This window comes from Mytilus edulis, chromosome 2, assembly GCF_963676685.1.
Source record: "Mytilus edulis chromosome 2, xbMytEdul2.2, whole genome shotgun sequence".
In the NCBI taxonomy this organism is placed as follows: Eukaryota; Metazoa; Mollusca; class Bivalvia; order Mytilida; family Mytilidae; genus Mytilus; species Mytilus edulis.
In genome coordinates this window covers 11796255-11812123 of record NC_092345.1, presented here as the reverse complement: position 1 = coordinate 11812123, position 15869 = coordinate 11796255, and the positions used below count along the sequence as shown (strand labels likewise).

The following is a 15869-nucleotide window of genomic DNA, read 5'->3' as shown; positions in this document are numbered from 1 at the left end:
TAGAAAATAAACCCAATAAACAAAAAATTGAAAATACTGAAATCCGAGGAAAAAATCAAAAGACTAAACACATGAAACGAATGTATAACAACTGTCATATTCCGGACTTGGTACAGGCATTTTTTTTTTATGTAGAAAATGGTGAATAAGACCTGATTTTATAGCTAGCTAAACCTCTCACTTGTAAGACAGTCGCATCAAATTCCATTATATTGACAAAGATGTGTGAACAAAACAAGCAGACATAATAGGTAAAAGTGTCAAAAATGTGGGGTACAGCAGTCGATATTGTGTTATAATCTTAATCACAAGTTATCACAAAATTGAAATATTTATTAAAAAACAATTGGAAAAAATACTGCACAATATATATGGTATCATAATCTAAACGTAACCGGATTTTGCATATTATTTACGGGCTAGTTTTCCATCTATGTTATTACGTGTTATTCTTGCGGATTCCGAACAACTTTGTAATAATCTTTTCAACATCGACGGTTAACAAAGAGTAAAATACTCTCTACCATAAGTTAACCGGATACTTGTAAATTTAATGATGTCAATTATGAAAAAAAATATTCATTGACTTAGTAACTCAAATTGATCTGAAAACAGATAATACCTAAATATCAACATTTTTAAAACCTAGAATAAATCAAAATAAAAATCACTGGTAATATTTTTCACTAAACAAGAAATTAACCGCGCACTGATGATTATTTCATGCAACCGCGGTGTTAAAAAAGGCAGTTCTAAAGCTTGAAATTGAACAAAATCGGTGATTTCAATAATATTTTCGGAAACCCACTAGGATCCCATCATTCCTAGCATTAAAAATGGCATCATTGAATTCTCGAAAGAAGGTCCATACATTCCACCAGATGTTCCCAAAGGGTTGTATGGGTTATCTAGTGCACCTGACATTGCCATCATCATTATAACCTGGTCCGGAGTAGGACCTTCTGGGGCCTCACCACCACGGGCCACTTGTTGTCGCTGCATTCTCTGAACTCGGTCCAAAGTGGTTAATACGTTGTTTATTCTTTGTCTGTTTTGACGGACAACTTGGACGGGTTTTGCAGTATAACAGTCTGTTTTGTTATCTGACTTTCTAACTGGTGTGGGTGTGCAGCCATCCATTACAATTCTGCAATGTCTGGGTATTTGTAGTGACCGTGGATCCCTGTTGCTTCTAAAATATAAATAGAGAGATAGGTCATTCATTTGTGTAAAACTTGTGTAAATCTATTTTGGGTAACAATATCATAGACACCTCGATGTGGTCTCAATCATATTTTTTAATGAAACTCAAACAACATTCAACGCATGTACTTTTATAACATGATGCATAATTTAATTTTCAATGCTTGTCATTTTTTTTAAAGATCAAAGTTCAAAGTTTAAAAGATTAACTTAATCGTCAATAATTATAATAATTCATCTGCAGACTCAGTAACAGAGGACAAAATATGCCAACACTGAGGTTTATCAAAATAAACCAAAACCGTTTCATACGACTACATTTATTTGTTATGGCAGTTTGGTAAAATATAGGATGGTCTGAAATAAAGTTTTCAATTCCTATTTATTGCTTTAGAGAACAACAGATCTCATTTCATATCTTAATGGGTTTTTTTATGTCAGTATTTGGAAAGTTTCAATTTGGTGACAGCATGGATTGTGTTAGTTTCTTCTTATTCCTCTTTTTGAAGAGAAATATCCCGACGTTTGTTTTTCTCGAGGATTTCAGATAGGTAACTGAAAAATGAAGGTAAATTTGGGATTTTTTTTTATATGCAATGAATTTGTGTGTTTGAGTTCAGCCAAAATGTAGAAGGGTAAATTCTTTAAGGAACAACTGTAATATTTTTTTCTGTCTCTGAAGAAATAACATAAAAAAATGAGATGCACACTGAGATAACCCGTGAAGCATTGGTAGTCGGAGTATATCAGTAGGACAACCGTATCATGAAACTGACACGATGATGACTGACGTCACGGTCACATGACAAAGTTATGTCTTTGTGCTGATAGACAAAAGACTGTCAGCCAATCAGAAGACGCGTTAAATCCAAAATTAAATTATTTTGATATATCATGAAATAAAATTTAAGGCCAAGTTACAGTAAATAGGTTATGTCACAGATTTCAGTCAAATTTTGTAATTCAAAGAGCCAAAGTTGTATGCAAAATGTCAGACATAGCCCAATTACTGTTACTTGACCTTAAGTTCTATTTGGTTTTATCCATTTCTTCATTGTGCACAGTTTACTTACGGACAGCAACGCATCCCATATTGATTACATGTACATGTATGGCAATCCAATGTTTTAAAAGTGGTATCAGGTAAAACTCTTAATTTAGCTACACTCATTCCATCTTTCACAAGATGTTCACAATAAGATCTTCGTGTTCCAAAAGCTAAAATAAAAAAGAGTTCCAATAAATTAAAAGTGTTGTGCTAGAATTTAGCAACATGGTCTACCTTAAAACCAAAAAAGTACAAACAACAAGAAAAAATAGAAGAAAACAGTAAATCGTATGATTCTGATTTCCTCGCACACAACAGGTGTTTCGTCGGGTCATGTTTGCATGAGCATAAGCTTTAGAATATTCTTAATAATAAAAACCAAAGAAGCATAACAGAACATCCAAGCGTGACTTTCAAACATGCCTCACTGCTTCTCCAAAATAAATCAATTTATAATATTTGGGACACTTGGCTTTAATCCCCGTTAAAAATATATCAAAATTAAAAATCACTATGTTTTAGATGTTTCGAAACAATATGTCCTCACTATTTATTGATCTTCCACGACAAAAAAACGTACGATCTGTTGTGACCGTGGCTTAACATAGTAAGTTATCTAAAAAACAATATTTTCAGAAAAAAAAGTTATTAGATGTCATATGAATGAATTTGCCAGTGGAAGAGAAAATGAACCAATGTGTTTGGTTAAGAAATGTATTCACCAAGACAGAAATCAAGAGAAAAGATACATATAAAAGAAAAAAATCAAGGAATACGAATAAATTAACAAAGGATTAATATGCACTGGTCAGTGAGATCCTTTATGTAGCCTTATCACCTATTTTTATAAAGTCATTTGTTAGCTGTTAGGACTGTTAAATCAGAATGATAATAAAACATATTAAAACAGACAAAAACAAATGGCAATCATTAACAAAGTAACTATAAATGTCAATTATTGCAACAATTTATTTTTTTATTGTATTGTTTGTGTACCTTGCAGACTTTAGATTGTTTGTGTACCTTGTAGACTTTAGATTGTTTGTGTACCTTGCCGACTTTAGATTGTTTGTGTACCTTGCAATGTTAGATTTCTGTAGCATTGTTGGAAACAGAAGTTGTTTTCTATAAACTTGAGGCATGAATTCGAAAGTGTAAAGTGTATGAATGACTACAGAAATGTGGACGCATTTACCCTCGAGAAATTTTGTAAATAGATGTAAAGAAGATGTATGTTTTTATTCGTTTTTTTCTTCTTCTTCAATTAACCAATGACACGAAGTGTATTTACTAATGTCACGTTAACACATTCATTGAATTGTTTTGTCCACATATTACAGATATATGACTTGTATTTCCTCTTAAATTTATTGGTTAGGGGTATACTGATTTTAGACCGTTCCCAACAATCCCGTGAACTGTTGAAAATACTGTCTGATCTTAAATTTTATAACATTGGTGTTCCACTCTTTTAAATATTTATTCTATTAAATTAATCTTTATTTATGAAATGCACATGTATACCCCTAGGGTTGGGTTGAACAATGTTGAAGGCATATACAAACAATACAATACAATATACACAATGGAAAAATTAACATATTAAACATTATATATAAAGTGGTAAAACAGTAATATTTATGCAGGCGTTGTGTCCACTCCCCTCAGTGCAAATGACTTTTTAATGAACGGAACAGTAACTTACAAGCTGCATAATATCAAATGAAGATAGAATTGATTGTAATCTATCTGCTTCAGACAATTAGAAGTACTCTGGACATATATTATTTATATCTTTTTCAAGTTGATTACGTAAAGATTTATTATTTTTACATTTTAAGAAAAAAGTGGGTTTCATCTTCAACCGCATTTATATTACAATGTTTACCGTATGATATTCTATTTTCTCTATCAATATCTATAATGTATCTCTTTATCTTAGCGTTACCCCATTTCTGTACTGAATTTGCAAACTATATAGTAGCTAAAAAGTTTTTTTCAAGTTTTGAAACTGGGGAAATTATCTTTTTAGCGTTTATAAGTATCGTATATATATATATATATATATGTGGTACTTTTCTAGGAAGAACGACTCTGTGCTTTATGAACAGAAATATCTGTATAAGGAGTGATGACATAATTTTACACAGAACGGCAAAGCGTTCTAGAAACGATCACTGTTTGCTATGAAATCGTTTTGGGTAGTAGCCACCGAGGTATCCACTTTATAGAAGGATATCCATTTGAAGTTTTACTAGGACTCAGGGACACCATAGTCTATAAATATTTTTTAAAAGGATGTCCATAATATTTCTGGACTTCTTTTATGCTAGATAATTGCTTTATATTGCCACGAATCATTGGTTCATCATGTTTTATTTAGTCTAGCAAATTTAACATGCATACAATTTGTCATATATTACTGTTGATCCTCTAGACGTCTTTTGTTTTTATCTTTGTGTAGATTTGTTGTCAATATTTACAAAAGCACATTTATTTATGTTAATTTGAACATTTGAATTAATAATATTACCCGGACATGTATTGTCCATTAGTTGTGTCTAACACCCATGTTCTCTTATGCAATTCATACACTAATATCTTCGAGGGCTTTTGTCACTCAGAGATGATCTAAAACCACTATATGACCCAAAGATACAGGAAAAATAATTAAATAACTGTTTTAAGAATTATGCTTCTGTCATGTACGACACGAATGTTCAATTACGCGTACACAATTAATAAACATATCTACTTTTGTTTTTATCAATTATGAGATACACGAGAAAAACAAATATAGCATTGCATACCTTCATTTGAAACGTTTCAATTTTTTTTTGCCATAAATGTCTACATATATTATCACGTTTTGAAGGCAAAATAACACATATTTGTTTGTCCAGATTAATAAAGAGATAAATTATACTGAAGTTGTAGTTTGCTTTTGGCAGTCATACGAGTTAAAATTCGACGTAGGTAAAAATGTATTTAGGAAACTGACGAAAAATGTTTCTCCCTATCTCCTTGAAAGCTGAAATGTTTTAAATGTCCTACGAAAGTCTTTTTTGATTTATTATACAGACGCAGAAAGCATAAGTATGTACAAAAGGCACTTGGCATTAAACGGAACTAGGATCGAAAAACACTAATTTGGAAAACATCCTGCATACTTTAGAAAACACCCTTTGTTGTTGCATTTATTATTTTATTAAATCATTAAATTAATTATTCAAAACGAAAACAACATTTTCTAAATTTCATGCTTTCTAAACGCTTGCTGGATTTACTTCATCAGAAACGCTCAAACACAAAAATATAATAGTTGAAGAGCCGTAAATATGATGACCAAAAAGCTAGTGCCTAATAATAATCGTCAAATTCATCATCAAGGTCAACTTTTCTCTACTGGTTTGAAACATCTTAAAAATATCAAGAAATGATTTACAAAAATTAAACTTTTTAAGTGATTATCACCAATAAAATGATTGCAAAATTTAATAATTTCTTTACATGGCATCTTTAAGGTGCAGTTTGCCGCCCTGCCGGTTCAAACCAGAGTTACAGTTAACACACATATATATACAGATTGGAAAGATATTTATGAAAATGATGGATGCAGTCATTAACTTATTTAAAACTTAATTATTTCTTAAAAGAAAATTAGCGTACCTGATATATCAGTTTTTAATGGAGAAAATTCACACTGGCCATGAGTCTGTGTAACTCCAAAAATCGATAGTGTTATGAATAGCAGAAGCATCATGGATGGCGTCTTGTTGTAAGAATGAATATACACCATAAAGAAAATAAAGTCAGCGAAAAACCATTTAAAGAAGCGCTGTCAAAAATTAATAGGATAGACTGACTCTCGGTGACCCGCAGCTGCAGTTACTATCTTCCTATGTCAGGTAAGTGACATGATTAATTGAGGGGACGGGTTTTATGACAGATTATTGTTAGTTGTACATTGACATGCTCTTATTCACTTTAATGTCTATTGGTCAAAATACACTAAAGCAGCCGACGCACGAAATTATGTATTGTATTCTTCCTACAAAATATACATTGTATATTCATATATTCAACGTTACGAAGTAACAAAATGATGGCGGTAGAGAGCGAGCGAGAGAGAGGGGTTAATTTCATGTTTAAGCCATTTATATTGTATAGCACAAAAACGAGAAGACGAAAATCATGCATCAGAATTCGGCCTTTTTGCGTATTTTCTTGGTCAATGAAATATCCAAACTACCATTATCCAACGAATGTTGGCAATTACTCCAACTGTCAACCGATTGACCGTCGTCATTTAAACTTCATTAAATTTTGCTTTAAGGAGACTATTTTCTGTGCTAGTGTATGACCAATCAAACAGGCAAAAAAGATAAAAAGAAAACAAATATGATATACATAATCTTAAGATGAAAATGATGATTCTAGCCGTATACCGTAAATAGATGAAATTTAATGCTTGGTGTTAAATAAGATTGAGAATGGAAACGGGGAATGTCTGAAACTCCAGTTTCATGACAAGATAATTTATCTGTCTGTAAACAGGACGCCAAGGGGGGAGTAGGTTATAGCAATATGTAGTCCGAGATTACTCTGATGTGCCAGACAAGCTGGGGCACGGCAAAACATCCGTTGGACGTCAGAGTAATCTCGGACTACATATTGCTATAACCTAAATCTCGGACTAAGAAATATGGTGACATCGAATTCTTCCTTCCGTCAGTAAACCATGCATATGAGAGGTGTCTACTTGGTTAAGTGGAATGTACTTATGCACTCGCAGATATTACGTGTCAGAATTAGATTTTGAACCCGATATGTTGTGTCGGAAGTGTATTATGCTATCTAAACATTAAAAAACCCTTGCGAAGGATGATTGAAGAGTGTCAGAACGCACCTTCTGTTCGAGTTATTTTGTTGAGTTATTGTTATACTAAATAATACATGAACTATTTGCCACGGAACGTTAAGCAAACATAAAAAAAAATCATATTTTTCCTCCATCTGTAAATTATAAAAAAAAATGTTGACCCGTGAATCATGCCACCCAAAGTCCCATTAGGGTCCTTGAATTGCATTGCCTCACAAGAAATAAGGGTTCCTCGCACCACCTTTGATTTCAATAACGACCAAAGACTCAGAAATAATATAATCTATTACACCATAACTTCACACCTCTGTGACGACTGACACTGTTATTGCATAAAGAAATATTATTATGATACATAAATTAATTTTATGTTCTCTTTTACTTGAAAAAATGACATATTATTCATCAATTAGTTATTCTTATATATAATGTACAAATCACTTAGCCTAATTATACATTGGACCACCATAGACATTGCTGTAGACTGTGTCAAAACCAAGAATTATTAATAATTACATAACTATTCATTGGTCGAAGTGATGAGTCAAAATTGCACACAATACTCGCTATGTAATTTTAAAAGTTAAGGTTCCAAATTGGAAGAATATCCAATACCCTTATTTGATGAAAAGCAATTCAAAGCATTTCAATTCTGGGTATTTCAAAGGTTAAAAAATAGCAAATTGAAATAGTTTATCGTTGAAAGTGCGATAAATCGGAACAGTTCTAATACAACTGAAAGAATTTATCTCGATTTTATAAATAAATATACTTTCAATGCATACTACATTTTCGCACATTTGGGGATTTTTTAACGTTTGCACGCATTCATTTGAAAGGTAATAGAGGTAAATATAAAGATTATTTATAATAAATATGTCGAGAGTTATAAATTTTTAACATATCATATTCAAAAATAATATATATTAAGAGATTATTCGTGTATTTTTGTCTGTTGCGACATAATTTTAAAATTTCAAAACCAACACATATATCAAACTAAGGGGGCTTGAAACACAACCAGTTGTACGTAGAAATGAGAGAGAAAAATGAGTACTGGATGAAGTAAATCCCATAATACTTAACTCGGATAATAGATATAAACTCGGAGTATAAGGATGAATTTATATTCATAAACTAGTTGGCTTCAAATATTCATCACGTACCTACAGGTATGATCGGTAATTTTACTCTTATCAATTTCATCTGTAGATATTTCCAGCACTTATGCACGAACTAATCCTGCTCTAAACAGCCATCCATTCTCGTTGGTGAGCATGGCATTTAGATAAACAGAAGGGGTGCTTTAAATAAATCGAAGTAAATAAATATAAACAATCTAATCAACATTAGATTGTAAATATAATCTACCTGACCGTGTATTTTATTTTAACGGTAAATGTAATGGGGTAATGCGCGCAAATGTAATGCATCGGTTTAAATGTGCGCCATGAGCTGACATTCATGCCATATTAAGAACGAAGTTGATTATAGAAGGACCTACCAAAACTGCTGTTATTTGAAAATAGTGTAACGTTTTACAATTGAAGATTGTAGCTCTGTCTGTCATATTTTATTAATTTTATTATTATGCACATTTACATGCAAAATCAACAGCCAGCTTGAAGAAAGAATACGTGTATTCAAATTTTGTCATCGTACTTATGCAGTTAAAGACTAGTAATTCGATTCGTCGCAAATATAAGAAGATGTTGTAAATAAGTGCCAATGAGACAACTTTCCACGAAAGACACAAATTGTCAAGTAAATCATTATAAGTCAAAGTACGGTCTTCAACACGGAGCCTTGGTTCACACCGAACAGCAAGCCATAAAGGACCCCATCATTTACTATAATGTAAAACCATTCAAACGGGAAAAATAACGGTCTTATCTTTATAAAAATCGAGAAACGAGAAACACTTATCAACAACATCAACAAACGAAAACTACTGAACATCAGGCTCATGACTTAAGACGAGTGCAAACAAATGCGGCGGGTTTAAACGTTTTAATAGGTACCAACCTTCACCCTTATCTGAAACAATAGTGTAACATCACAACATAGAAAGACACAATATAAATGATCAATTAAAATGGCTTACCTCAACCAAAAGACATATTAACACAAGAGAACATACACTGAACGAACAAATTTGATCCATGACACTCTAGTAAATTCAAAATCAATAAAATAAGGGGAAATAAGAGATCCTTTTATGATAGCTAGCCTTATAAAATATATGTAACATATAAAAATAATAATAAAAAAAAATAGAAAAAAGAAAAATTGAAAAAAAAAGAATTTGGGTACTTAGAACAATAAGATTATCATTATTTCCATTGAAAGGGGCACAAGTAATTATACTAGCAGTATTATGTATTTTAGCAGTATTATGTATTTTCGTTGTAATTTACGAATATAATAACCTTGTGCTCTGACTGAGCTGGTTTACATTTCTCGACAATTAACATATGTTAAATACTGGTCAACTGAGACAAATAGCTGTCATAAATAACACTTGGATGTTTTCATACATGCAAATATAATATCAAAATGTCACTAAGTACAACATATACTACATTTTGATTAATTCCCTCCACTTACTGATAATGAAAATGATAATCAATAGCTTCTATTTCGATGTTGAACATAATTACGTGTGACCAATTCGCTGATACAAAATACATATGCAAAATATACATGGTTACTATATAATCTTCCCATGCATTAACAAAGGACTTTGAGAGATTTGTTGTTTATATACATTGGTGAGGGTTTTTTAAAATAATTTAAGACGTTTTATCTGAGGGAAATGCAGTCTTTATATAAGGGAAAATACTTAATTGTTGATAAATGAGTTTACAGATGTATTATTTGTATTATGCAAATACTGAAAAATTAGCTGCTTGTTGAATGGTATTTCCGGAGGCTAATTATTCGACAACAGCGCTACTGAAACATTGGCCATGATGTTACCGGTCATGATGTTAGGTGAGTGGTGTATGATTATCTAACATCAACAAAACTGAAAAATAGGCCGAGGGGTAAATGGTACCTCTAGGCTCCTGACTCGGACTGATTATCCAAAGTCACTGAGCACCAAAACTGAAATATTGGCTACTAGTGAGTTTTACCTTTGGGAACCGATATTGCACCAATACCGAAACATTGGCTGCTGTGTAAATTGAACCTTCGGAGACCGATAACTTGCAGCAGCATGATACCGAAGCATTATCTTTTCGGTGAATGTTACATACAGTGGTTTCTCCAACAGTAACGATACTGAAACATTCATTGCTGGACGGTGATTGTTACCACCGGAAACCTAAAAATCAAAATGTAGCAACAATCAAACGTTGTCTGCTTGGCAAATGGTACCCAAAATGAGTTATGACTCGACCATAGTAAAAAAAAGTAAGATAAATAAATAAATTAAGTAATGTGTAATTAATAACAATTAGGTTTTAAAGCTATTTTGTCTTATAAAAATAAAAGTTTATGTTTAAGTCTTTTTTCTGCTGAATTCAAAGTTTTCGATTGTCTTCGAGTTGCATTTCTTTTCATTGATATATAGTGAAGTGGCTTTGCCTCAGAAATTTCCGCCGTATAGAACTTACAATATCTCTCAAACTTGGTTCGTTTATGGATACTAATTTCATTAGATTCTCTTCTTGTTTCGAACACCAAGCAATTGATTTGACCTGCATGATAGTTTACATTTCGATATTTCTGCGATATGATAAATCGATTATAAACACTTTCACTTTTTGTCGAGTTCCATTTTTCTTGTAAATATCCTGTATCAACCGTCTGATGAATAGCGTCTACAGTTTGTGTTAAATCAACTGTAGTAAAATTTGACATTTTCGCAAATAACAAGAGAAAATTGTCGTATGCGGGTCGACCAATCACAAGTTCTGGCAACGAATTCCACGGGAAAAACCGATTCGTGAAAAAATAATCCTCCGCATCAGTTCTGAACAGAGTCCCCCGATCTTTAGAGGCCCGTATCAATGAGCTAACGGAACTTGCCTCGTCGGTTGTCAAATTTTCAACATTTATCCTCTTTCCAGTTAGCATAAAATGCGTTCCAATAATCTTATCATATTTATTTATAAATTCCAAAGTTTGCATTAAAGATGATGTAAATAATATATCTGCATTCACATAACCAATAATAGACGCTCTGTAGTGCCTAGCTATAGTGATATACATATGTTTAAGTATAGGAGTGTCTGATTTAGACACATATTTTATAGGTAAAATATCCCATCCTCCTGATCTAAATTCTTTTGCCAGCACCGAATTATTTGTAAATAACACTGCCCTTATTTGGCAGTCGAGAGAAGGCCAATTTCTTTTTGTGTTATTATGAACAATCTCACGTTTAGTCGTTGGTTCGAACGATGTGAAAATTACAAATTTAACATAGCACACTAACGGGACTGTATTTACTTCTTGTTCATCAGCACTGATCGCTCCATTCTCAAAAATTAAGTTAGCATCGTTGTTTCTCAAATACTGCCTTAATCGGTCAACTCTGTTGGTATTGTTGTAACTATCACTCCTTTCGTTTATACCATTTATATTTGATCTGTTATTATAATCCATATCTTTCCACTTTATATTGTCTAATTCCTTCAAAATAACAATGTTTAACAGAATGAAAAGTACAACCACAATACTTGTTAATTTGTTCACATGAACTTTTCGCAGATTCCGTTGCAATTTGTCCACATTACAGCACATTTCTTACAACTTTAGTATATCACTACTCTAACGTTTCTCATCGAGAAAAAACATCTTGTCAGACAAAATAAATTGTCAAACTAAGATAAAAAGGATTAAAATTAAATTCTTCCGTCTTACAATACAATTATAACCATTACGTTTTAGGATGTACACGGGATTAAAACTAAACCTAAAGTAAGCTAAGTGAAGCTGAACTCAGTAATATTATAGTTTTAAAAACGAAGATTTTTAAATAAAAACTGCATGCCTAATCAGAGTAACAACTTCGGACTGATCGTATGCATGCAGTTGTGACTATTTTAACTGTTCATGTTGTGCCCAAGCTATAGTGAAGCAACACGCTGCCTTTGTGTCATCATAGTACTATCTCTGATCTCGTACATCAATGCAATAGATGGGAAAATATCCCTAATGTGTCTCTGATGGAACACAAAAAGTGTTTGTAAACAAAAAATCTGTGTAGTGATATTGGACATGTTTGAATTTTTAACAAGTGACTGAGCTTTGTCAACGTATATTTGTTCCTAATAATATTTGTTCCTGAGGGAAACAATATTATAATAATATTTGTTCTGCGGAAATTGTGTCATGGAATACTTTTTCCATCTGTATTATATTTGGTCCACTGATATTAGGAACTTATCTTATATGTTGATGAGTATAACAAATGTTCCTATTATGCTGAAGTTTAGTTTTCACCTGATTTATTATTATATAAATCAAACAGATTTTAAATGCTGATTATATTCTAAATCAAAACAGGTTTTAAATGCTAATTAAATGATTATTATGTATAATGAAAAGTGTTAATGAGTTGGATATATTCACCTCTATATACAACACCTGAATGTATACTGAAACATAGAGGCTGATGAGTATGAGAAACTTTTTGTGTTGATCTGGAAAGTATAGATCCTTAGAATAAATGTGTAAAAACTATGAAGTTATTATATGTATTCAAAGTATTAAATTTTCTAAGAAATTATTTTGTGAAAAAAGTGACTTTTTACCATGAAGAGCCGCATCACGAAAGGATTTTCGGGGTATGCTAATTTTCGGAAAAATGAATCGCACTTCGTACCCCGAAAATTTAACCACATATGTGAAAATGTCTCAGCTTCGAAACAAGCCATCATATATATACAAGTTTACGATATGGGCTGAGCTACAGAAGAAAACGTTACCATTACCGCCTATGGAGAAACAATTACGCATATTGCCCCAGGTGCATGATTTCGACCTTGCATTGGACAAATATGACACAATATCTTGTACATTGACCAAGCGGTCGTCATTTGCCAAACACAAAGTTCTGTGAATTACCCCTTTTTTTTCCGTTTAAGCAGTGTTTCGTCGTAAATGTTTTATCCCTCCTTTCCATAGAAACAAATGGTTGCTCCCTAAACTGTCGTGGCTTCACTATTCGGTTTGATATTAGGTTTGTTATCAGCTTTAAACATTTGACTCTTGAATGTTCAACCACTTAAAAGCAGATCTGATCAATGCATGGGTTAGGCCAATGAGGTAAGGGGTAAATGTGACAATATGTTCTTAAATTATACGTGAAGTTTCAGTTTAACTTCTAGTAGTAATTTAATAATCCATGTTCATCATTGCCATTTTTTAAACTGAGTTTTAATTTTCGTTTTCATGGTTTTGATGTGTGTGTGTTCATTCCACAGTGGTTATAGGTATAGGGGTGAGTTGAGATATCACTAAACATGTTTAACCCTAGTGCATGCATGTGTTTGTCCCATGTCGGGAACCTGTAGCCTTTGCTAATTTTATTTTTAAATTCTGGTTCATTTTTTTTCTGAGTTAAGTGTGGCGTTTATTTCGCTGAACTTGTATACATTATAATTGTTAAGAAGCCAACTGAAACCCGCCTTTGGTTGGCCTTTGTTTGTTTTTTTGTCGGGTTGTTGTCTCCTTGGCACATTCCCCGTTTCTCTTATCAATTGTTTGTATAAATTGATTTAAATTTTGTAAGCTGACTCAAAAACTAAATATGAGTCACGGAACATTTTTTAACTACTGATTGTGCAAAAATTCTCAGATTGTGTATACATTATATACAACGAGAAAGAAAAAAAAGTGTGCAAATGGGGAATATTATAACCTACCAGACGAAATATTTTACATTGAGAGCAGTGAGGAATTCAAGACCAAACTCAGCAAGCTTCTCTGAAGTGGGTAACCAACACGAACAAAAGATCATGATGATATTTTTACCAGCACCTGTACACAAACTGCCTCGTTTCCATTCTCAATTTTATTGTAAATATACAAGAGAAAACAGAAGGAAAAATATATCACCCAATCTATTGTTTTCGGTCAGAGCTCTAGTTTTCGGCATAACACACAAACATTGATAAAATCATCATTCGATGGTTACATCTCCGTTATTACGTTTTTACTATACTATATATAAAAATATTAATTTTCGCGAACCATTTAGGTCACGGAAATTCCAAAATATGGCATCAGTAAGGAGAGTTGTACAAACAATGTAAATACACAGAACCCCATCCAAACTTGCTTTAACTAATAGTATTCATCTTTTTCTATTTTATATGTACTAACAACATTCCATTTTTCTATAATTTCGATTAAAAAATTCCAAAATCTGAGTTAAAACAGGTCGAATGCCCCAAATAAACGTTGTCTGATTGGTTGAAGTACTGTGGCGTCGATGATAAGCATAGAAAGCCTCGATGTAAAGCACAAGCCTCGATGTAAAGCACAAGCCTCGATGTAAAGCACACGCTTCACATGAATAAGGAGAGTTTTACAAATAATGTGAATACACAGATCCTCCATCCTATTTATGTTTTGCTGAAAATGTTGCAGTGTTCATCATTTCTGTTTTGATTCTGCTAACAACATTCCATTTTTTCTATAATTCCGATTTAAAGATGTGGAAACCCGTAATAAAAATAGATGGCCTCAATGATTTATTAAAAAGCAACGCAAAAAAATTCCGTTAATATAAACATGTTGAACTTCGACCCTGAGTTAATAAACCGATTCACAATAAAGATCTCCTTGCGCTCAAATGTAATTCTTAGTGAAGTATACGGGTAAATTCGTTTACAGAAATTTATACACACTTTTATCATTAATATATTACCAGGCTTTTGCATATTCACGTTTTTTATGTTCAACTTTAGTCAAATTCAATTCTATACATTTTTTTTACGTAAAGCAATAGGAGTAAGAATATTATTTCGCGCCAATTTAACCAGCATCACCGCCACCATCATAATTATTTACCGTTATCTTTGTGAAATTTCAGTTATATAGTTTATTAATTAGAGAAATTTTGGTAAGTATTACTTATTAATGTTAAGGTTCTACTGATGTGCTTCTCTAGACCTTTTTGACGGTCAGTTTTATCCCATTTATCTCAATAAGAAGAAAAACCCATTCAAACATGACTATATCCTCCACGATCACAAACTGGAACTTGTCTCTTCAGCTAAATATCTGGGCATTACACTTCAATCGAACCTAAAATGGTCAAAACATACAGACAACATCATAGCTAATGGCAACAAATCTCTGGGCTTCTTAAAAAGAAACTTAAAAACATCATGTCAGAACATCAAAACTCAGGCATATCTGGCACTAGTCCGTCCAAAACTGGAATATTCATGTTCAGTGTGGGACCCTCACACAGTTGAACAAACCTCCAAAATCGAGATGGTCCAAAGGCGAGCTGCCAGATATGTCTGTAACAGATACCATAACATCAGTAGCCCGACAGATATGATAAACACCCTAAACTGGCCAACTCTACAGGAAAGAAGAACACGCACAAGATTAATAATGTTCTACAAAATAGTACATCAAATCGTAGCTATACCATCTGCTATTCTCATACCATCAGACAGTAGAACCCGCAAAAACCATAATTATACTTTTAGACACATTTCAACCAAAAAAGATACATATAAATATTCATTTTTTCCATATACCATA

General features: G+C 32.5%; 1 protein-coding gene across 3 annotated transcripts; it reads right to left on the bottom strand.

Moving 5' to 3' along the window:
• Window positions 1–318: 318 nt before the first annotated feature.
• LOC139510483 (uncharacterized) lies at window positions 319–14132 on the bottom strand. 3 transcript variants are annotated; one of them, XM_071297059.1, is made up of 3 exons: window positions 14012–14132; window positions 2277–2421; window positions 319–1192 (listed from the first exon to the last, which is right to left on the bottom strand). In XM_071297059.1, the coding sequence occupies exons 2-3, from the start codon at window positions 2372–2374 to the stop codon at window positions 808–810; spliced, it is 483 nt and encodes a 160-aa protein (XP_071153160.1). In that variant the 5' UTR covers window positions 2375–2421; window positions 14012–14132; the 3' UTR covers window positions 319–807. The 3 variants fall into 3 exon arrangements, with proteins under 3 accessions (XP_071153160.1, XP_071153159.1, XP_071153158.1); XM_071297058.1 differs by lacking the exon at window positions 14012–14132 and adding an exon at window positions 8300–8408; XM_071297057.1 differs by lacking the exon at window positions 14012–14132 and adding an exon at window positions 5921–6141.
• Window positions 14133–15869: the final 1737 nt, after the last annotated feature.